At 33.6% G+C, this 25715-nt stretch overlaps 1 protein-coding gene across 1 annotated transcript in view; it reads right to left on the reverse strand.

The window, feature by feature from the left end:
• ASCC3 (activating signal cointegrator 1 complex subunit 3) overlaps positions 1-25715 on the reverse strand; it is a gene marked incomplete at both ends in the record, with an annotated part of 318402 nt that overhangs the window by 264888 nt on the left and 27799 nt on the right. Inside the window, 4 exons of the mRNA XM_079716820.1 lie at positions 3399-3524; positions 4126-4267; positions 4985-5189; positions 10632-10752. Coding sequence (XP_079572946.1) covers positions 3399-3524; positions 4126-4267; positions 4985-5189; positions 10632-10752 — 594 coding nt within the window. The remainder of the gene's footprint in view (positions 1-3398; positions 3525-4125; positions 4268-4984; positions 5190-10631; positions 10753-25715) is intronic.

The following is a 25715-nucleotide window of genomic DNA, read 5'->3' on the forward strand; positions in this document are numbered from 1 at the left end:
ACTCTTTCACCGAAACATCAGACATAGTTCTGTCTGCTCAGCATCTTTCTCCTTCTCCTTTTTAAGGTAATAACAGCACTCATCTTTCTTTGGTAAACTCCTCCTTGACTCTTGATGGCATCCCAGGGGTTTTCTGTGAGGAAAACCCTCTTGCTTTTAGAATTAGGGGAGGGGGAAGCAGATATGCTTAGAGTTGCCGTCCTATGTTCTTCCCTGATTATATGGAGAAAGCATATCTGGGAGTTGGGATGAAAAGAACCAGAGAAAATAAAAGGAGGGGGAGAAGGGGTAAAAGAGAGGGAGGAGGAGATAAGGGGGAAAGGAAAGAGAAGAGAAGGAAATAAAGAGATGGAGAAAGAGAAAGATGAAAACAGAGGAAAAGATCTGATGACGTCATGTGAACCTATATATCCATCTGGACACATAGGCAGCTTTACTCCTGCACATTCTGGTTAGAAAAGCCAACATTCTGCCTTCATTGCTAAAACTTGATTTCAGTTTCGTTTCTCTAACTTCCGACTGAGTGAGTCCTAATACAGAAACCCATCAATTTTTTTTTTAGATTATTCCCTCTCCAAGAAAGTATAAAACCCATTTAACAGCATTAGCAGAAACTTTGCACATCATTTTAGAATTTTAAAATTCTCCTTACCTTTTAAATCAAATTATAGAAGTAATTTAAGAAGAGAGGACAAATTTATCTGATGCGACATTCAGTCAGTGAGAGGACATAAAATTGTTTTATCTATAGTTCCATAGGACTGTCAGGAATGGCATGCAATTATGATCTTAGTGAAAAGAGAAAGATACCATATTCAAGAGCACTTATCCTGATACAGAAAGATCTTATGATTTTAAAGATTTTATGCCTTGCATAAAAAAGATCCAAACCAACAGAAGCATCTAACTAAACTCACATTCTGTTAACATCTATATTTTTCTCCTGAGCTCTATATTAATATCCATGGTTAACGACATCTGGTGGGGTCATTATCTACATTGCTAACACGGCAAAGAGTTTACTTACGTACTTATAATGACACATTGCATTTGAATGTATTATCCCCCAATTATTGCCCCTTATGAACGTGCAAATTTAAACCACAATGAGAACTCTCTACACGCTATCAGAATGGTTAAAATAAAAATATAAATAATATATAAAAATATGAATTAAAATGGTTAAAATAAAAATTAAAAATAGTGGTATCACCAAATGCTGGCGAATACGTAGAGAGACTAGATCACACTGGATTGCTGAAGGGCATATAAAATGCTACTCTAGAAAAAAACTGTGGTAGTTTCTTAGAAAACTAAACATGCAACTATAATATGACCGAGTAATTGCACTCTTGGGCATTTATCCCAGAGAAATGAAAACTTATGTTCACACAAAAACCTGTACAACAATGTCTAGAGAAGCTTTAACCATGTTATAGATGCAATTATGTCCCTTCCCCAAGTTTCATAAATTAAAGCCCTAACTCCCTAAGTGACCATATTTGGAGACAGGACCTTCAGGGAAGTAATTAAGGTTATATGAGGTCATCTGAATGGGGCCCTAATCTGATAGGGCTGGTGTCCTTATAAGAAGCAGAAAAGACACCAGAGGTCTCTCTGTGTACACACACAGGTGAGGCCATGGGGACACAGAGAGAAAACACCTGGCTGCAATCCAGGAAGAGAGTCCTCACCAGAAAACATATCTGTTGGCACCCTGATCTGGGACTTGTAGCCTCCAGGACTGCGAAACAATAAATGTCTGTTGTTTAAGCCAACTAGGCTGTGGTTACGGCAGCCCAAACAGACTCATAAAATTCATAACAGCCAAACACTGTAAATAACACAGATGTCCTTCAACAGGTGAACACCTAAACTGTGGTCATATCCACATGATGTGTGGCAGGGAGAAAGAATAATGATCCCCAATGATGTTCACATCCTAATCCATGGAACCTACAAGTGTATTAGGTTACATGACAAAGAGACATTAAGGCTGCAGATGGAATTAACCCATTCAGAAATCTCTTTTACTCTTATAATATAAATTAAAATGAACAAAATATTTGAAATAAGTACGAAAAAAACTAAGAAGCCTGACTCATTCATTACATAGACAATGAATGTCAATGATGCTTTTATATGAAAAAATATTAATATTTAATATATAAAATTAAATAAATCTTCATGATGATAATCCTTATAATGATTGGTAAGGTTTAACAAGAATTATATATATAATTATTTAATCCTATAGGCTCTCAGCCCTGGCTGCATTTCAGAATCAACTACAGAGCTCTAAAAATCATATTCAAAATATAGATATGTGGGCCCCTCCCAAGAGATTATGACGTAACAGGGACCGAGGCATTTGGATTTTGAAAAAGTTCGACAGATAATTCTGATGCACAGGATGAAACCCATTAATATAAGATTTAATTATAATTTTAGTCTATTATAAAAACTTATTGCAGGAAACAACTTAAAATTGTAATAATAACAAATTGGTTTAAAACTAATAAAGACATAAAATGGAATACTGTATAGTGATTTAAAATGATGCTGTAGAAATATGTCTACTGACATAGAAAGAGGTATATAAGTATATATACAAATGCAGAACAAAATGTGTGATATAATTCTATTTTTGTAAAAACAAAACAAACATGCACACACATGTATAAAATGGAGTCAATTTTGGTTGGCTATAGTTATTCTTTTTGCTGTTCCTTTTGCTTGCCTATATTATTTGATATTTCTGAATGACTTCATATGACATATATATATGAAAATAAAGCAACTTCATTTTGGTGATGAAAAGGTTAACCTTAAATAATGTACATACTTTAAACTAGATGAAGAAATATTTTACTTTGAGATAAAGCAAATATGGCAAAATTTTAACAAATGGTGAATCAAGACAAAAGGGTATAAGAATAGTACTATTCATGCATCTTTTCCATAGGACTGAAAGTATTCAAAATTTAAAAGCTGAGGGAAAGCTAATTAAATAGTTTGGAATTTGGTCCTGGCCCCAAATAATATTCTATTTTATTATAGGTTGAACATTTGACCTATCAATACATGAATCCTTTAAAAAAGTTTACTTAAGTCAGCTTACATAGGTTAAACCAAATATTAGCTAAAATAACCAAAATAAACATATAATTATAGAAATACATACACAAAATATACATAAATATGTTCAATGTGTAAAGAAATATATGTATATATGTGTTTTTTTTTAATTTAAACTCCCCTACTTCATTAGTAACCAACTGCATGTATCTCTTTACTGTATTAACCAACTAACTTTTAAAAATAACATTTCTAATACGAATGCATTCAAAAACATACCAAGCATCAAAAATATCAACTTTATAAAATGATAATCTTACCTCATCTAAGTCTTGGATATAAACTGGTTTTTCCTCAAACCCAACTGGCATTGGTTCACTATAAGGAATCTTTACTTCTTCATATATCTTGTTGTTCTCTCTTTGGATTCCTTCTGGTAAAATCATCTATAAACATCAAAAATTAAAATCCAATAATAATACAAAACAGAACAATTACTTTGGTAAAGATTTTTTAAGTAAAGAGAGAAAAAAAAAACACTATTGGTTTTATGACATAGCACTGGTAAATAAATTTAGCTAATTTAAAGGAAAACAAGAAAAAACAAAACAAAAACAAACAAAAAACCACACACACAAAGCTTTCATGAATCAGATATCTCATATAACACACGAACCATATTATGTTGACGAATTTTAAGTGTACATTAATTAGATGGTATTCCTGAAGACAAATGTAGTCATGTAGCCAGGGAAAATGTGCAATACACAGTGTAAAGTTTAGGCAGAAAGTGATGCAACTGCTAAAACTCAAAAACACAAGCTGCATAAATAATGAAAGGGAGGAGAACAAATATGTTTTGAATACCTACCATGCACTAAGAATTTTACATAAACTGCACTATCTCATTTTCCTCAATATTTAAAAATACAACTTAGCATAGCAGAGTCAACTAGTACTAGAATCACAAAAGAAACAGGGAAAATCAATGTGTCATTTCCTCACAACAGACATGTTATCCAAAAGTGGTCATATACCAATGCATACCTTTGCACCAGCAATGAATGCAGATGTTCTCATGGCTTCAGCCTGGGAATCATAAACATGTGGATAATGTATTTTTTCAACATCTATGTCTCTCTGCCTGCTCAGAATTGGAACGTTTCTAGCGTTCATAAGTGCTTGCTCTCTGTAAATACAAAAAAAAATAGGCTAAATCTGTAATTTTTATCTTGCAAAGGAAAGCATATACTAAAACAAAGTCATTATAATAACTATTTCATGCAGCCTTCCACTATAAAAGAGAAGAAGTTAAACTACACAAAGGAAGTTATTAGCAATCCTGAAATTTTCTGTGTAACCATATAAGCATCAACACATCTTCAGGTACTATTTTTAGATAACATCATCTGATAAGTTTGACTTAATGTTTTTTTACTTATAATTTTCTTTGTCACAATACAAAGATATTTAACAAAGTGTAAATTCCTTTTTTTAAATGGGTTTCAATATTTAAACAACATGTATAATAATGCCTTTACTTCATTTTTCTCCTTTCTACTTCTTGATAACAATATGGGAAAATGTATTCATTAAGGTAGGAAAGAAAAAAGTCTCAAAATAAATTTGTGTACGCTTCATAAAGTTTAACCTAGTGGTGTGTGCACAGCACCAAAATCTCTCACCTACGTTGATGCAACCAAGAATATTCTAATTAAGCAGATCACTGATTTTTTATCCCAGAAAATTAGGTTTTCATACAACAAAATTCTATTCTTGTAAGAAAACGTGACTAGAAATAAGAATCATCTAAGTTGTTAAAACTAAACTAAATAATGATAATGATACATTAAAGTAGCAATTACAACACAAGCATTTTTCAGCTTCTGGCTTTTATTTTTATTACCTGTGTATCCGCAATTCCTTAGGATCAAAGCACAGGAGTCCTTCTGCAATTTCTCCATCTTCTCCAGCCTTTTTTTCTCGTCTGGCAATTCTTTTTTCTTCCCGGCGATACTGTTTCATTAACTGCTTCTCTTGTTCAGACTGAATAGTGACTTGACAACCGTAATTAGGTTTAGCATTTTCTCCTAAAATTTTTTTGCAATTGTCTGCAAGGCAAATTTAAGATCATATTGTACAAGCTTAACCTTTAGGAAAACCATTGTTTTCCTTCTCACCAAAACATAAGATAGCACAATGCTCTAAGACTTCATTTTTTTTTAAACTGACACATTCAATTATATGTTTTAAGGAGAGTTTTTCTAAATCACAATTTCTAAATGGTATACTGGTTTTGGAAAAGTCAGCAGATATTTTCTTCTCACAGACTAAATAATTTAATGTTATAAATTCTTGGATATAACATCAGGAACCTAAAACTTCTATTTCACAATTTTGAAATAATCTGTTTATATAATTTCAATAAATATAATAATTATCAATACTAATTAGCACTTACTGTTAACATAATAATAAAATAAAGATATTCTTTACATATAAGATACTTTTCCCTATGTAATAGACCTTACTCTGTTAAATTGTCTATATGTCACTACTAATTTATACATGAAATAAAATAAAACTAAAATACAGCTCAGGATATATTTAGAAGATGACTAAAGCAAATAAAGAAACAGTATGATCCACCTTTTCATGGAAATGCAGGTTTTTTAACCATTTTTTAAATTGAAGTATAGTTAATTTATACTGTGTTAATTTCAGATGTACAGCAAAGTGATCAGCTACATATATATATATTCTTTTTCAAATTCTTTTCCATTTTAGGTTATTACAAGATATTGAATATAGTTCCTTGTGCTATACAGTAGGTCCTTGTTGTTTATCTATTTCATATATAGTAGTGTGTATATGTTAATCCCAAACTCCTAATTTATCTCCCTTCCCCATCCCCTTTGGTAAACATAAGTTTGTTTCTATGTGAGCCTACTTCTGTTTTGCAAATAAGTTCATTTGTATCTCTTTTTTAGATTTCACATATAAGTGATATGATATTTGTCTTTCTCTGTCTGACTTACTTCACTTAATATAATAATCTCTAGGTCCATCCATGTTGAGGCAAATGGGATTATATCATTCTTTTCTACAGTGGAGTAATATTCCATTGCATACATATACCACATCTTCTTTATCCATTCATCTGTCAATGGACACTTCGGTTGCTTCCATGTCTTGGCTATTGTAAATAGTGCTGCTATGAACACTGGGTGCATGTGTCCCTTCAAATTAGAGTTTTCTCCAGATATATGCCCAGGAGTGGGATTGCAGGATCATATGGTGAATCTATTTTCAGTTTGGTTTTTCTTTTTTTTTTTTTTGGTCACGCCACATAGCTTGTGGGATCTTAGTTCCCTGACCAGGGATCAAACACAGGCCCCTGCAGTGGAAGCGCACAGTCCTAACCAGTGGACTGCCAGGGAATTCCCTATTTTTAGTTTATTAAGGAACCTCCATATTAGTACATGACTCTTTTTGAATTATGGTTTTCTCACGGTATATGCTCAGTAGTGGGATTGCTGGGTGAGATGGTAGTTCTATTTTTAGTTTTTTAAGGAACCTCCATACTGTTCTCCATAGTGGCTGTATCAATTTCCATTCCCACCAAAGGCGCAAGGGGGTTCCCTTTTCTCCAGAATTTATTATGTGTAGACTTTTTAATGATGGCCATTCTGACTGGTGTGAGGTGATACCTCATTGTAGTTTTGATTTGGGAAATGCAGTTTTTTTAAAAATGGAATAAGTCTAGAACCACTAAGAAGAATCAGGTCAATCAAAGCTCAGTGTTTACAAGGTACAATTTAAACCTGTAGTTGGTCAACTCAATATACAGGAAAAATTTTCTTCCAACAGGATTACTTTCTGTGTTTAATTCAATCTTTCCAAGTAGTAGTATCTTGGCTCACTGCAGCCCTAAAAGAACTGATAGGAATGTCACTGAAAGCAAACCAAGTCAATACTGTTACTGTGTTAAGGACCTACTAGGTGCCAGGCACTGCTGCTAGGCTAGGAAGACAATGAAGAATGGAATTGGTCCATACTCTGAAGAAGCATAGTGCGAGTTATTTTATCAACTTCCAAGATCCAATACAGAACAAGGAAGGAATTAAGCACAGCATCAAGAGGGGGAAATTAGCTTTCTAAGTCAAATCTTCACAATTCTCAGACATTTGTCACTATCTCATTACATGATTTTGAATAAGTCATTTTAACTCTCAATCACGTGAAATAACCCCTCCATATAATGGCTTTATAAGTCGCAAAAAGGAAAGTGAGAAATAAAGATTTATTACATCTCAAAATTATGAAATAAGATATAATCCCATCTATATTAGAACTACATTTTATAGCTCAAAAGTATTTTTCTAAGTAAGTCTTATATGTTTTACTTTGTAAATAAATCTTATATACTATTATAATGATTGAATTTATAACCAACTAACTCTCAGTGTTAGAGAAAGAAAGCAACATACTGGCATTTTTCAAATGTACTCTGAACTATTAAAAAAATTAACCTGTTCACAAAGTCACACATTCAACGACAGAGATATTAAGCAGGATTTTTTTAAATGTGAATAATGCCATGTACTTATTACTATAAATGAATGTTAAACATTTTGTATGTGAAACTAAATACTTTGGGTGACATACTATATTTTATGCTAATGACATTAACATTTTAAACAAATGTGACAGTAACAAAATACTACTGGACACATTTGTGATCATCAAAATAAGGAAATTAAAATTATAAGAAGAAAATATGTCTACCTCATCGATAGCTTTATAAGGCCTCAATCAGAATATACTGAAATCCCATAAGATTGAACATAATAGGTGATTTTAAAAATCAAGTTATAAAGCACAAATGCTTAAGTGCATGATTCTCCTTGTTGGGTTCAGTTAACTGTAGAGACTGACAAGAAGAAATGAAATGAATAAGCTTAACAGCAATTCTAACACAAAATTTTACTGAAGAACACATAGAGCTTGTATCATCTTAAAATGTTATTATGACAGAAAAAGTCTTGTATAACTACTCAAAACACTGTCATTTGACAGCATGAGCTAACTTAATTTTTATTTTATGATACACCTCATACTAAACATTCTCTACAACCATCCCCAAAACAGAATTTAATTCACAACTATCCTCAATTTAGCAGTGAGTGCACTATACCCACCCACTTCTCATCTACCTTACATTTCCTGGTTATAAGAACAGAGATAAAGTAGGGTGGATGTATATATATCTGGATAAAAGGATTCAAAGAAAATCAGTATGAAAGCTAGAAAGTGCTAGATGGCAGGAAGCTATTGCTCTCTAAGACCATGATTTTGTGGAACAGAGAAAAGAGTAGGATGCAGCTGTCTTACTAAGGTAGCTTAATAGAGAATACAAATACAATTTGGTATTTTTAAGAGAATTTCGAAGGATTGTTAACATAAAATTTATATCAAAAGATATAAATGGATGAGAACAGTGATAAAGTAACAGAGTCTAATGATTCATTTCTTCAAGAATATTTCTTTCTCCCTCCCCCCAAAAATAAGGAAAATCATCTTTAATGAATATACACAAAAAACCTAATATGCTCATTGTCAGCTCTTTTTTTACCACTGTCCTTAGAAGAAGTTTGTTTAAATGCCCCCAATTTTCTATGGTATAATTATTATTCTTAAATAGTAGCAACATTAGTAACAATCTAGCATAGACTAAAAGAGTAAAAGCCGATTGAGAAGAGTAGGAAATATTTCAGGGCAGACTGATGGTTCAAATATTTTTTAATAATTCAAATTTAATATTTGGTTTTAGGTTAAAAAGTGTGTTGCTTCTTAAAGTTATCCTAGTAGAATAAAGTTTGTGTATAAATTTTAAACAAAAATGGACATAATGAAACTACAAAACATTAACTCATCATCCACAGCTTTCTTAAAAAAATATATGAAGCTGAACTCATTTTGAACTTTTCATTAATAAATTAGCACTAATAAAGGGTGGAATCAGTACGTATCAGCACTTAAAAGGCTGACAAAATGAACATCAAATTCTCAGAAATTACATCGCAAGGCCAGATATTTAAATTCATTCCTTTTCTTCTGGCAGATACACATTTTAAATGCTCCTAAGTTCTGCTGGCTTATTGCAATGTCTGATTAAGCACTGTTTAACAGGTGAAAGTCCTCTTACAGCAAGGTAGTTTATAAGTGTTCAATATACTTGAAGAACCAAGAGACTTGCAGAAAGACAAAGTGGCTAAACTCCAATCTTCAAAGTTTCTAGAAATCTCAAAGTAACTCCAAGGCAACTATCAGTAATCAAAGTGTAGAATAAAGAAAACCCATAAGAAATTTTGGATTTAAATCAAGGTTCTTTTTGTAATTTCCTTTCAGTGCCACACTCATAAGGAAAAGGTGATGTAACTTACATAAAAGAAGGGTAAATGTTGACTAGTTTGAAGAAGGGGGTCTAATTTCTTATGCCCATGCACTTTTTAAAAATTCCAAACTATTTATAAAGCTGGCAAAGACATTTGGGTAAAGGTAAGAAACTCAGGGGCTTCCCTGGTGGCGCGGTGGTTGAGAGCCCGCCTGCCGATGCAGGGGACACGGGTTCGTGCCCCGGTCTGGGAAAATCCCACATGCCGTGGAGCGGCTGGGCCCGTGAGCCATGGCCGTTGGGCCTGCGCGTCCGGAGCCTGTGCTCCGCAACGGGAGAGGCCACAACAGTGAGAGGCCCACATACCGCAAAAAAAAAAAAAAGAAACTCAGTTTTCCTACTTACCACCTAAAACCTGAGTTTGGCATCAGTTGTCTCATAGTAAGTCAGGCTTTTAGAAAAAAAAAAAAAATTTAGCTTCCTTGACAACTCTTTCTAATTCTTCTGGGGTTTTCAAACATATGTAATACATAGCTATATGTATGTTCAACTTGCTGCATGTGATAACTACTGCAGGTAAGCAGGAGACTCTTATTGTATGTTGAAATTTTATATCTGAAGTATTATAATGTCTGCAACTTCTAGTCATTGTTCAGCAAAAATTTTAAATGTGTATATGTGTGTGTCCATGTGTGCATATGCCTGTGTGTGTGTGTGTGTGTGTGTGTGTGTGTAGAGAATGATAATGGGGGGGTGGAAGCAAAATGTTAATGATGGTGAATCTACATGAAGAGTATGTGAGTATTCATTACACTATCCTTGCACCACTACTAAGGTCTGAAAGTTTTCAAAATAAAAGTAGTTATAAATTATAACTCTACTTGACCCACTGTAAGCACTATATGTATTTCCTTAAAAATTTTTTTGTCTTTCCAAATCTTCTGCTATACCTAAACATAAACAGAATCTCTGACATAATACCCTATTTAGGGCATTGACACTTGTTTCATAATCTGCCACACCTAAAATCTACTTAAGAGAATGGTATCAGTAAATATAATCAACCAATGAATATTAAAAGTATAATTGTATTAAATAGACTGCTAAACAATGAATTTTTCCTTTAAAGTAGAATTACCACTGAACACTTTCTTACCTTGAAGAGCTTGCAACTTATGATCATTTGAAGAATTAAGAAATCTGTCCACAATTGTAATTCTGTTCTGGAGGAGTTTCTCAATAAGTTCAAGTCCATCAGGTCCCAGCAGTTCAAACAGCTTATAAGAGGAAAATCAAAACAAACTGTTACCTCAAAATTAATCATTTTTTCAAGTTATTAACACCCTATTCAACACAGCTATGAAGCTAAACTAACACAGAAGAAACTAAAAAGTATTTAGAAAAGAATCATAAAAAAATAATAACTTAGGAAAGTTACATTGCTTCCCATTGCTAAGGAGCTTTCAGCTTCATAAGACTATCTGCAATTATATAATTAAAGAGCATGATCCAACTGTTAAAATAATTATGATTTATATATAAAACTCTAAATCACAGAATAAAAAATTCTGACACTTGTTTTTTTCTTGGTATAACCAAGTGAAATTCTAAAATTAATTTGCTTTTTAACATACCATTCTGGTTTTCCCAAATAGAGTGCAGAGTACCATTTTTCTTAAAACTTACTAATAAGAGCTATCATTTTAGAGTTAAAAATCATTAGAATGCTTTAATAAATCATGACATACAAAATTTTTAGTGCTTAAAAAACAATTAATTGTATTTTTTTGTTAAAGTGTATTTTTATTATTTTATTAATGCTTAATTAATAAGTATCAATAATTTTCAATGCTTAACATATGTGAAATCTGAAACACAGTACTGCAAGTGCTTTCTGTAACTTTATTAAAAGTTTTTATGCATATCCTACTCTCCTATGCAGAGTGATTGCCAAAGATTAAGTTGATTCCAGAGTCAGAGAACCAGTTTTAGGATTCAGAGACTTTCAATTATATAACTGTATGAAATAACTGTGCCAGAAGGCCTTTAGATTTCCTCATATATGGTTTGGGGGTATATATATTTTTCCTGTCCAGAAATGTTATACTTTAATTCTACATGTGAAGATTTTATATTAAACAAATTCTAACTGTTCTTAGAGAATCCACCCAAATAAAAATATCATTAAAAGTAGGAATTTATGTTGAGTATATATAAGGCATTAAATATTTAGTAAATATTTTCCTTTTGCTGTTCATTTTACTGACACTATCTAAACACAAGGCCACCTGTCTTCCACCCTGTCCCCAAATGTGGACAGGGCTTATCTTTGGGCAAAACATCAAGGAAAATACTGGTGATCCAATCACTCTCACTCTGGCTGATAGGGCAGTGATTCCACACAAGGAGAGGCAAGCCTAGAATTTAGGCTACAGCCTACCTCTTCCATCAAGTACTCAGCTTTGAAAGCAGGGGTGTCACCTTCCATTGTCCCCACTCCTAGTTCCAGAGTTCTGCCTCAGAAATCTTGCCTGAGGGTAGAACCAAGCCATAAAACATAAAGATCCCAATCTCTTCCAAAGAAATAGACCACATCTGCAACCAGACCATGAAGTTGAAGCCAAAGGGCTATCTCAGAAAGAGCAGAGGTTGTGGTGAATCACAACTAGGAGAAAATTCACAGATTCAACAACTAAGTTACAAGAGAGAACTAACTGAGGGGAGAGACAACTGGGACGACCCTCTTGGGGTGAGACTATATATCAACACTGACCTTTGGAATTATTCCTTCAAAGGGGTCACAAACATATTGGATTAGTTTATGGAGCAATTTATGTCCCAGGGGCATTTTTGTAAACATCAGAATGGTCAGCTGGGAATTAGTAAAGATCACATGTGGGTTAAAGTCCCAATCTGAACAGCTGAATGGAGTCAGGGAAAGCGTAGAAAAGGGTTGTTTGTGCTAACACTACCTTCATCCCAAAGTGACTATGGGTATACTCACAGGTGCGTCTCCCTGGGGAACGACATCAGAAGCTCAACACTGTGGAGTGAGGGTAGAAGGAACTGTTTGCACTAAAATAATCCAGCAGGTCACTAAACAAATAAACAAGCAAATGACAGTAACAAGCCCTGGAGGTGGTAGACTAGATGAAATGGACAAATTCCTAGAAAGACACAAGCTACCAAAACTAACTCAAGACAGACAACCTGAATAGACCTAAAACAAGTGAAAGATTAAACTAATAATCAAAAATCATCCACAGAGAAAAGTCCAGGTCCAGATGGCTTCAATGGTGAATTCTACAAAGCATTTTAAGTTAAAACCAATTCCTCACAAACACTTCCAAAAACAAGAGGAAAGAATATTTCACAACTCATTTTATGAGGTCAATATTACTCTGACCCCACAACCAGACAAATAAATATGTCATAAGAAAACTAAAGACCAGTACTTCTTAGAAATATGGACACAAAAATCCTCAGTGAAATACAAGCAAACCAGATCAAATCCAGCAATTTATAAAAATAATTATATACCATGACAATGTGAGATTTATGTCAGGAATATCAGGTTAGTTCAACATAAGACAATCAATTTATATATTATAGCAATAGAATAAAAAGCAAAAATCACAAGATCAGCTCAACAGATGCAGAAGAACCATGTGATAAAATCCAACATCCTTTTATGGTAAAAACATTCAACAAGTTAGGACTAGAAAGGAACTTCTAATACCTGATAAAGGGCATCTATGAAAATCCCACAGTTAACATCATACTTAATGGTGAAACACTGGATTAGTTTCCCACTAAGAACAGAAATAAGACAAAAAAATGTGCATTTGTGACTTCTACTGAACATTGTACTGGAGGTTCAAGTCAAGGTAATTAGGTAAGAAAAAAGAAATAAAAAGCATCCAGATTGAAAATTAAGAGGTAAAACTATTTCTATTTATAGATCACTATGATCTCCTATGTGGAAAATACTAAAGAATGTACTAAAATAATATTAGAACTAATAAATAAGTAAAATTTTCAAAAAGTGCGCCAAGACCATTCAGTTAGGAAAGATCGGTCTTTTCAATAAATGATGGGACAACTGGCTAGCCACATGAAATAAACTGAAGTTGGACCATTATACCATATACAAACATTAAATCAAAATGGATCAGTGATCTACATTTAACATATAAACTTATAAAACTCTTTACAGAAGTAAGTTTAATGGGCTCAGATTTGGTAAGGGATTCTTAAATATGACACCAACAGCATGAGCAACAAAAGAAAACACAGATAATTTGGACTTCATCAAAATAAGAAACATCTGCTTCAAAGGACACCATCAAGAAAGTGAATAAAACAACTCACAGAATGGGAGAAAATATTTGCAAATCATATATCTATTAAAGGACTTGTATCCAGAATATATAAAGAATTCTTACTAATAATAAAAAGACAACCAATGAAAAAAATGAGCAAAGGATCTGAATTTATCCAAGGAAAACATATAAATGGCCAATAAGCATGTGAAAAGATGCTCAACGTCATTAGTCATCAAAGAAATGCAAAGAAGAACCACTGGAACAACTACTTTTTTAATGGAAAATAGTAAGTGTTGGCAAGGATGTGGAGAAAACTGGAATTTTCATACAGTGCCGGAATACAAAGTTGTGTAGCCATTGTGAAAAACAGTTTTCTGGTTCCTCAGTAAGTTAAACACAGGATTACAATATGACCCAGCAATTCCACTCCTAGGTATATACCCAGAAGAATTTAAAACATGTGTCCAAACAAAAACTTGCACACAAATAGGGCTATTAACACAGCCAAAAGGTAGAAACAACCCAAATGTCCGTCAACTCATGTATGGATAAACAAAATGTGGTATACATCCACACCACAGAATATTACTAAGCCATAAAAATGAATGAAGTAGGGCTTCCCTGGTGGCATAGTGGTTGAGAATCCGCCTGCCAATGCAGGGGACACGGGTTCGAACCCTGGTCAGGGAAGATCCCACATGCTGCGGAGCAACTAAGCCTGTACGCCACAACTACTGAGCCTGTGCTCTAGAGCCTGTGGGCCACAACTACTGAGCCCGTGTGCTCCAACTACTAAGCCCATGCACGTAGAGCCCATGCTCCGCAGCAAGAGAAGCCAGAGCAATAAGAAGCCCACGCACTGCAACGAAGAGTAGCCCCTGCTCGCCGCAACTAGAGAAAGCCCGCACGCAGCCGCGAAGAGCCAACACAGACAAAAATAAATAAAATAAATAAATTTATTTTTTTAAAAAAAGGAATGAAGTAGTGTACAACATGGATGAACCTTCAAAACATTTTGCTAAGTGAAAGAAGCCAGTCACAGAAGGCCACGTATTATGATTCCATTTATATGAAATGTCCTAAATAAGGAAATTTCTAGAGACAGAAAGTAGGCTATGGTTGTTTAGGGCTTGGGGGTTGGGAGAAGGGGGCGGGGGGAGTAGGGGAATACTAGCTAAAGGCTTAGGATTTCTTTTTGAGGTTTTGTAAATGCTCTAAAATTGACTGTGGTGATGGTTTCCCATATCTATGAATATACTAAAAAACCACTGATTTATAACATTTTAAGTGGGTGCATTGTACGGTATGTGAACTATATGTCAATGAAGCTATTTTTTAAAGCTATGAACCAAAACGACTTAAGATATTAAAAGTAACCAATAAACTGTTCAGGGTTGAAAAATAAAGATTAAATACAATTCTCCTGATAAGCATTTTAAGTGAGTGTTTTGAATTGCTTTTAGACACAAGCCCCATGCTTAAGGTAAGGGTGATAGTAAAGAACAAGCAAATTCAAAAAAGATAAACGTAATACATACCTACAAAGATACCTTCTCCCCCCCATACTCCCAACAAATTGTAGTAGGAAATGCTCTCTACATACAGCATGAAATGTCTTTTATATGCTATCAACTTTCAAAGAACATGTTAATTCTTAAATTGAGACCATTTCCTCCATAAGAATGTGATTTATTGTGGCAGCTACCCTTGCATATCTGAAATATAATGTTGACATATGATAAATTAGAGATTCAGAAATTTTTAGTCCAACATAATTTTAGGAAACCACCAATGTATTTGGAAGATAACTTCTAGATAAAACATCTCAGATATAGAATCACAGCACAAAGAGCATGTTATTTCTTAAAAATAATACACCTAAGACTTAGCAAAAGAGACAAGAAGGCTGTTTTGCTCTGAATAGCAGGACTTCCATAACCCAAAATGAAGAATCCCCAGCAGAATTCTGAGATCAGCAGCCATCAGATTTAAAGCAATCCCAAATTACACTTTCCCTAACATTTGCCATTTTCATCTACACTGAGAGCAGGTGCAGTTCTCATTCAAGATTTGCACTACAAACTAATTTGGCACTGAGAGTGACTGTCTGTAAAGGTACAACTGTCTGGATCATTGCTCTATACACTGACACAAATTCCAGAAGCTATCAAATTGAAAAAAAAGGAGGGAAAAGTTAGCTATGGGTAGAGAAACAGGCATCAACTACAGAGTTTAAAAAAACAAAACTGCAGCTCTCAAAACAATAAAAAGGCAAGTTTTACTACTCTGGCTATAAATTAAGGATACGAGATTCAAAGGAAAAACAATAGGAATAGACAGGTAATATCCTTTTCCTGGTAGATTTTGCTAAAGCCATTATTATCTATTAAGGAACTTCTCAATAGACAAAGGTGCTCAGGGTTCTCATTGTTATTATAATTCCTTTTTCATTAAATTATCAAATTAAAGTAGTTCTTCATTAAAGTAAAAAAATTAACAAGACTATGCTCCTGAGATGCCAAAAAAAAAAAAATTATCGCAGAACATGCACAGACTACCTTTTAAACTTTTTTTTTTTTTTTTTTTTTGGCCACACTGCACAGCATGTGGGATCTTAGTTCCTTGACCAGGGATCGAACCCAGTCCCTCTGTCGTGAAAGCACAGAGTCTTAACCACTGGACCACCAGGGAAGTCCCTGTACAGACTAACTTTAAAGCAGCATTACTTCCTTATTTCTTACACTTGTAACAGATGAATGTAGTTTGTGAATCTCTCAGGAAAGGTAAACCCCACTTTCCACTGTATTCTGTGTTATATCATTTTTATTCCAATAGGAACGATGCTCTAGTGGATGCTATATCCCCAACACAGTATCAAAATGACTCACACACATTACATCATCATAAAAGCAAAATATAAAGTAATGAAAACCTTTAAATAATATACCACAGAAAATTATACTATAAATCTTAGGAAAATTGGTAACAAAAAGTTATAATGGGCCTAAATAAGAACTATAAATCTGTTCAAGAGCTGGGGTATGCAGATATGCTGAGGGTTTGTGAAACCACAGAATAAACATGACAAACACACTTACTTGCATTACGGGTTTACTCAAAGATTTAGAGGCAAAACATTATTTCCAAGTAAAAGGTAATTCTGGTCATGTTAATGTCCTGTTTGAACCCTATTTCTCAGGTTAGTCAAAACATGTTGAACAAAGTATTTAATCACTAAAACAGGCTTTAAAGATAATAAAATTCACATTTATAAAAGGTTTGTCAGTTCCATTCTGTTTCCATCTAGTCAATATTAAAGAATTCATTAAAAGTCAAAAATAAGTCTATCTGAAGTTCTGAAAAGACCTCTTTCAAAAGAGAGACCAACCATTCTCCCTATCAGATAGTCAACGGGCATTCTGAAAAACAGCTAGTGATGCACAGTAGGCATAATACCTTGATGTGAATTAGCTATCCTTTTGGACAATACAGTTAAGCGGATTATGGGATTATTCTCAATATGGAGATCACCCACTAAAGTTGTTCTTTAAAGAGTGGTCATGGCTCTGTCCTGTTCAATATTTTATCAATTATATATATATAAACTAGAAGATATTAAATTAAATTTGTTAAAGGTGTTAATTTAGTTCATGATAGAATCAAAATTTTAAAATTTTCTAAATAGTCTGATATAATCTGGCCAGACCTAAGGAGAAGCAACAGAGGTAAATATAAAACCCCATAATTAAGTTTAAAAAACTCATGTGTACTTGTACAAGATGGGGAAACCTTATCCCACAAATAAATTCCTAAGAAAAATCCTGAAAGGGTAGGGAGTTGGTTATTTACAGGTTCAATATGAAAAAATAATGTAATAAAGGCTAGGGAAAAATTTAATGTAGTAATAGCAATACTGTATCTCCAAAACCCCATTTAGCATCTCAAAGGATACTACACTGGTTGAACCATATTTAGAGGGCTGAGTTCAATTCTAATCTATACTTTTTAAGAAGGTTACAATAAAAAACTAAAGAAAAGAACATGAAAAAGAAAGTAAAAATAAGATATATCTATGCAAACTGTTATTATTATCCATTCTGTCTGAAGGACAGCAGATCTGTTACTATTATCCATTCTGTTTGAAGGATACTCATTCATAGGTTTGATAAAGATAATGAATATTATTCTGGTCCCATCTTCCTGGATCATCCTCCATGCATCACTCCACATTGCTAAATACCCCTTATCCTTCTTGAAACATACTTTTCCTCGGATATCCTTGACACACCATTCTTTTTTTTTAAGTAATTTTATTTTATTTTATTGAAGTAGAGTTGATTTACAATGCTGTGCCAATCTCTGCTGTGCAGCAAAGTGACTCAGTTATACACATAGAGACATTCTTTTTTTATATTCTTTTCCATTATGGTTTATCACAGGATATTGAGTATAGTTCCCTGTGCTAGACAGTAGGACCTTGTTGTTTATCCATTCTAAATGTAATAGTTTGCATCTACCAACCCTAAACTCGCAGTCTATCCCTCTCCCTCCCCTTCTCCCCCTTGGCAACCACAAGTCTGTTCTCTAGACTCGCCATTCTTTTGATATGTATCCTACCACTCTGGCTGGTACATTCCTATCTCTTCTTTAGACTCTCTTTGACTATTAAATGTTGGAGTTCCTTAAGGTTTAATCCCAGGCTTTCTCTTACTTCCACTCCATGTTCTCTCCTTAGCTGTTCACATGCAAGCCCTCAGCTCCCATTAGCAAGCATATACTGAAAACTCATAAAATCACACATCGTTCCCAGATCTCTACTCTGAGCTTCATTTACCAAATTGTCCAGTTATCATCTTCACTTGGAGGTCTTAAGGCCTCTCACAATTCCACATATGTCCAAAACCATCTCTTGGTTTTCCACCCACTTCACTCTAAGTATTCTTTATTTCCATGAATGGCATTGCCATCCTTCTAGTTACACAAAAGCCTAAAATGCACCCTTACCACCTCTTTATGCATCGCACCCAATCCTACCCAGTCATCCAATTCACTCTTAAGTTCTCTCGATCTACTACTAAACAGATTTCAAGCCTTTCTCCTTGTCTGTTTTAAGATCCCAAACAGTTATTGCCTGTACCATGCAAAGGGTTTCCTAAATAGTTTCTGCACATCTATCCAAAACACATTCCAATCCATTCTCCACATAGCAATGACAGAAGATGTTAGGAAATGTAGGTCTGATCAACGTATGCTACCTTCCCTCCAACCCTTGCCAACAAACTTCCAGTTGCTCTCCATTGTTCTCAAGATGAAGTACTGAATTGAACTGAACACAGAAGCAGAACCTCAAAACATCAAAAAGTGCTACAGTAAGAGTCAAAAATACTGATGTATATTCAATGACATTGCCCTGATTAGAAAGAATTTTAATATCATTAATAAAGTTAAATACTCTTTTTAAAACAGCATCCTTTTTAATTCTCCACTTCTATGTATGTTTTATAATGAGTGTAAGGTATCATAGCATAATTTAAAATTATACTGTATATCATATACAGTTTAAAATTAAATAACTACATTTATATCAGGGATACATTATCAAACGTGGTTAGAAAGTATAACCAAAAAAGTTTGGAGACCAATGCTTTAAAGTATCATTCTGTTATGAAAGTTTTGCACAATGTAAGTTTTCTTATTTGGATATATCTTATAACCAATATTTATATTTAATATAATATTTTTTTGAAAATGTTCTTACATGAATGGTGTTTCTGAAAATGGTCAGTAGAATTATAGTAATTATAATTTAAATTATATAATTATAATTTTAATTATATAATCATATGTAAATTATATTAAATATATTAATTATTAAATTATTTGATATGTTAACTATTAAATTATATTTAATTTATAATTATAATTTATAATTATAGAATGTAAGGAAATACAGATTAGGTACAATCCACTGATACCACTGCTGCTCATATTTTCAAAACTTCTGTGTAAGTGCATTCTAAGTCAGCAACTCAGTTTTTACTTTATATTACTCCCTGTCAGTCAACTTAATTTAATAATTTACCAAGCTTATGAACACTAGTAACACACAGCAGTTTAGGTTAGAAGGAAGTCAGTCAGGGCTCAAATCATAAGCCTGCTGCTCATTGGCTTTAGGAGTTTAGACATCTGCTCTGAGCCTCCTTTTCTCATTTGTAAAGTGGGAATAAGAGCACATACATACCCTTCACAGGGTTGTGATGTGAACTAATTAATGTATGTAAATGTATATGACACAGTGCCTTGCATATAATAAGTAATTAACATTAGGTATTTAGTATTACCAAAATAAACAAATCATAATCAAATAAGGGAGTAAGAAAAGTACACAAAATAATTTGTATCACGGTGAAAATGATAACAAAACCTAACACTTGTACACTAGTTATGTCCCAGGCAAGTAATTAAGTGCTTTACGTCTAAAGTAAATATTTTCACAGTCTTCATCTGAAGAAATATTCAGTGAATCTTTGCTACATATACATAATACTAATGCATTTATCATTTAAAAGCAATCATGATAGAATAATAATTCAAAGAAAATACTACAAAAGTATGAATAATCAACTATCACTTGTCAGGAAATAAATGAACATACAACAAATATTAACACAAATATCTGACATGCATATTTACTTCAGCTTTTTTTCTCAAGAAAGTGTGCTCATGATTGTAAATATGTGCATGCATATATTCTAACTCCAACTTCTGCTAGTAAAATTATTCTTGGTTCAATGGTGAAACTAAATACAATATATCCTAGTGTTCTGTAAAAAGCAGCGATAGATTTGAAACCATTGCTTCAACTAAAACTTTAATCACTGGTTAGATCACAGCTTCCTTAACCTTCCTGACAACCACCAGTATGTCTCCTCCATTTCAGTCTGTTAAATACAAGAACCAGATGAATCTCCCTCACAGTCAGCTTTCACAAACACCCATACATTGTAGAAACTACAATGAGGTCACCTCATCTAAGCTCAGTTTGGAAGGGACCTTGGAGGACATCTAAACAAAGCTCTCAAAAATCAATAATTACTGCCAAAGGAGGCCAAAAAACAGGACAGCTGAGAGCACGGGCTTGGACTCAGAACTAAATTTATCAATTTTGTCAATTCCTACTTATATGACTATGGGCACCTTTCTTAAGCTCTCTGTGCCTCAGCTTTCCTGTCTGTTAAAAGAAATTAGCATGGGATCTGACAACAGGTGCTCTATACGTATTTACTGCTATTATTGGCTTTTTTTTTTTTTTTTTCTGGCTAATGAACACCCAGCATACTTCCACCAGCAGTAGACCACTTCATAAGGAAACTCATGCCACTGCTAGAGGATGCTTAATGTCAAAAAATCCTTCCGTACATTGAGCCCAATCAGACTCACTATAGCTTTCACCTAACACTGGCTGTGCCCTCTGGGGTTACAGAAAATGATCTTAATAATATTTCTACAAGACAGCCCTTCAAAAATTTAAAGATAAGGCCAAGTAAAGTATTAAGCACACTTCACTCATAAGTTCTTTCCTTCCCAGGTAAACATACATCAATTCCTTACTATTAGTCATATAACTTGGTTTCTTGATGATTCTTTATCCAGGTTCATTTAGAAATCTACCTTTTACTGAGCCTTTAACTTTTAATGGCATCCAAAACTGAGCATAACATTTCAAATATAATTTGATTGGGGCAGATCACAGAGATTAAAACAACTCTAGACTAGATGTTAAACTTTTCTAAACACAGCTTAAATTGGTAACAATATCACACTATTGGCTCAAGTTGAATGTGTAGCCAAGTAAAAGTATTTGGTTTTAGTTTTTTTCCACATAAATTCCTAGTAGACAGATTCCCATATCCTATACTTTATATGATAATTTTTAAGCCCAAAATTTCAAATAGATCCCTTATAAATTTAATTTTCTTCTTTTTTTTGTTTGTTTTTTTAGTCTTTAGAGAGCTTTTTAAATCTGGATTCTGGCAATCTATTATATCAGTAAACACTATCAGTGTTGAACCAGTCCAGAACACAAGTTCAATAACTGTGCCTTTATACAAATTATTGATTAAAGTACTGAGGACAGGACAAAAGTAAAAAACTACAGGATAAAGAATGGAGACCTGATTCCACATTGGCAATGAACCAATATTTACAATAAGGTTTTTCAATCGACTATTAACTCCATTTAACTGTATTAATCACTGCTGACATTTCTCGATATATCTTGTCTAATTTAGATTCTTCACTATCTAGTATTGTAGCCACTAGTCACACAAGGCTATTTGTATGCCAAGTAATTACAATTAAACAAAATTTGAAATACAATTCCTCAGTTACATTTAACCACGTTTCAAGAGATCAGCAGCCACATGTGGCTAGTGACTACTGTGTTGAAGAGAAAACAAAATATTTCAATCATCACAAAAAGACAGCACTAGTCTAGGAGATATTTTGATTGTACTGTAAAACACTGCTTAGATCTAGATAGAATATGTTTACACAGCAAAATCTATCTGTCTAGTTTATCACACTGACTACCAAATTAGGTTTTTTTTTTAAAAGCTCATAGTTTACATTAGAGTTGATTTACTCTTTGTGCTGTATACTCTACAAGTTTTGGCAAATGTATGATGACCACAATGACATGTATCTATCATTACAGTATCATACAGAAGAGATTCATTGCCCTAAAAATCCCCTATGCTCCACCAATTCACCCCTTTATCCCTTCTCCCCAACCCCTGGTAACCACTTATCTTTTGACTATCTCCAAAGTTTTGCCTTTTACAGAATGTCACATAGTTTGAATCATATAGTGTGTACCCATTTCAGACTGACTTCTTTCATTTAGCAATAATCATTTAAGGTTCTTCTAAGCTTTTTCATGGCTTGCTGGCTCATTTTCTTTTATCACTGAATAATATTCCATCATATGGAAATACCACAGTTTATCCATTTCCCTGCTGACGAATATCTTGTTTGCTTCTGACAGTTGTCTTTATTTTTTATTTCATTAAATTCTGTTTTTTACTCAAATTATCTCATCCATAAAAATATGCAAGCAAGTCCTATACAGAGAAATGCTGAATGATTATCACTAAATTTCACACTTTTCATTTTTTTTCTTTTCCAAATTTTCTACAATGAACACATACTATTTAATCAGAAGAGGTTTTATTTTTATTTTTTTTAAATAATACAAACCAGGGCTTCCTTGGTGGCGCAGTGGTTAAGAATCCGCCTGCCAATGCAAGGGACATGGGTTCGAGCCCTGGTCCGGGAAGAGCCCACATGCCAAGGAGCAACTAAGCCTGTGCACCACAACTACTGAGCCTGCGCTCTAGAGTCTGCAAGCCACAACTACTGAGCCCACGAGCCACAACTACTGAAGCCTGCACGCATAGAGCCCATGCTCCGCAACAAGAGAAGCCACTGCAATGAGAAGCCTGCACACCGCAACGAAACAGTAACCCCCACTCGTCACAACTAGAGAAAGCCTGCGCACAGCAACGAAGACCCAATGCAGCCAAAAATAAATAAATAAATATATTTGTTTTTAAAATAAATAAATAAATAAAAATAATACAAACCAGATTCTGATTTACCAATTTTTTAAACTTTTTGTCCGCTAAGGACACAAAGCATCACTAACTTAATAAATAAAATAGGTTTTCACAAATTGCCATATTTGGAATGAACACAAATTATATAAACCAAAAAATCCCTTATCATGTAGACAAATCAGCTGATAACTAATAGTACAAGGACCAATGAATAATTTAAACTTTATTTCCTCTACCAAATCTTATTTTTCAAATGAAAACCCTTTTTTTAATCAAGCACAATGTAACCACATAGGAATCACGCTAACATATACCATTTTCTAAAAACTCTGATCACGGAAAAACTATTTCAGTAATTTTAATAATATAATTATTATTAGTTCATAATAGCAATAAAATAGATGTTTTAACAATTTAATCATTTGAGGTAATAAGCAAATCCCTTATCCTAATACCTAACTGGAACTACTTAAGAGATGCAATAAGTGCAGAATGTCCATTATATTCTTTCCAAGTAGAAGAGCCATGGATCGCACTTTGAACTAAGCTGGTTAGGGAAAAGAAGAGCAGCTTACAAACAGAAATGAAACATTTGCTTGAGCGTCTATATGGCCAGATTTACAAAATGGAGCAAGTGGGTAAAGTATTATTCTCCAAGTAAGCTTATTTAATTGTATATCAAAAGAAAATTAACATTTTTCACAGAAAGCAATACCTGTAACTATTCAAATACACATTTACTATTGTTATGAGATTTATTGTGTTTCATGGTAGACTGATAATATGCAAGGAATAATGTTTAGCCTCTTTCCTTATTGGCATAGACAATAAAAATCACAGCATTTATTAGGGGATCTTTCTACTTGGGGGATTTGCAAGACACTTAACTCTCTACACAGAAATTGAATCTCCAGGAATATTATACCACACATCACTTTTTCTGGGTATCAGTTGATATATAAAATGCATAAGCAATGAAGTTATGATAATCAGGTACTCATATAAAACAAGAGACAGGGTTAAAAATACCAAAATAAAGCAAAAAATATATAAGGCTTAACAATAATATAAGTAACAATGAGCTCCTGGTTTGGGTTTTTTTTGTTGTTGAAATTATCAAAATACTTGTAAAGTCTATAGTTAAGTTATTCTTATTAAAACTACATAACTGTCATGATTAATTTGCCATTGCCTTGAGCAAACTTAAGATTTCAATTTTAACCCTAAGTAGAAATAGCTGAATAAGTGTTTATTGGTCACTTATTCTGACAGTACAATCGACATTCTATATACTGAATTTAGTTATTCTACTATTTTCAAGTTTTAGAGTGTTTCTAAATAACAAAACCCTTAAGCAGTTTGTCACAATAAATAATATGATGATCCTATAAGGATAATCAGTCATTTCTCTTAAAAAAAAAAACTAAACTAAAATATATTTTACTTTTAAATTTCTTCTTAAAACTATCTTGAAAAAACTCCCTTCCCTTTTATGCTTAACATGTGAAGGAGGCTGACTTCTGAAAACAAGTATTAGCGATTAAGATGAAAAAGAAGGTATGGCACAAAATTCACCCTTGAATGCACCTCTTCTGGTAAGACTGAAAAAGAGAAAAACCTAAAAACCTAAAACTTAAACTTCAAACTTAAAAAGAAGAAAAATACCTCCCTGGACCAGAAATTGAGCTAAAAAAAGTAAAACACCGAGTAGGGCTAAAGTAACAAGCTGAGCTCCAGTTCTAGACAGCAAGGCCAGGAGTCTGGCTCCTGTGAGATAACCTAGATGAAAAGTGCTCTGTCGGGACTTCCCCAGCAGTCCAATGGTTAAGACTTCACGATTCCACCACAGGGAGCACGGGTTCAATCCTTGGTAGGGGAACTAAGATCCCACAAGTTGCGGCATGGCCAAAATGTAAAAAAAAAATTTTTTTTTAAAAGTGCTCCTTGTAAACAATGTGCAAAGCAGAACAAGGCTTAGCTGAGGCCCAGAGCATGGGCATGGGGCTCCCCTGTTTATGAGAAGGGGCTGAAAAGAACTACTACCAAAATGAGACTTGGGGCCACAACTCTATAGCAATCTAAGATGGGGAGGAGGGGGAATGTGGAAGGAAGAAGCTACAAATCAACATCACCATCAGCATAATTAAAATTCTAAAACATATGAAATCTTAAACTAAAAATGACAATCAACAAAATCAACAATGGAACTTAAGTTCACTCCAGAAGAAGGTAATATGGAACAATGTGATAAAGACTTTCAAATAAGTACTATTACAAAGCTCCAAGAGGTAACAAAGC

The sequence above is a fragment of the Hyperoodon ampullatus genome, assembly GCF_949752795.1.
Source record: "Hyperoodon ampullatus genome assembly, chromosome: 12".
Classification (NCBI taxonomy): domain Eukaryota; kingdom Metazoa; phylum Chordata; class Mammalia; order Artiodactyla; family Ziphiidae; genus Hyperoodon; species Hyperoodon ampullatus.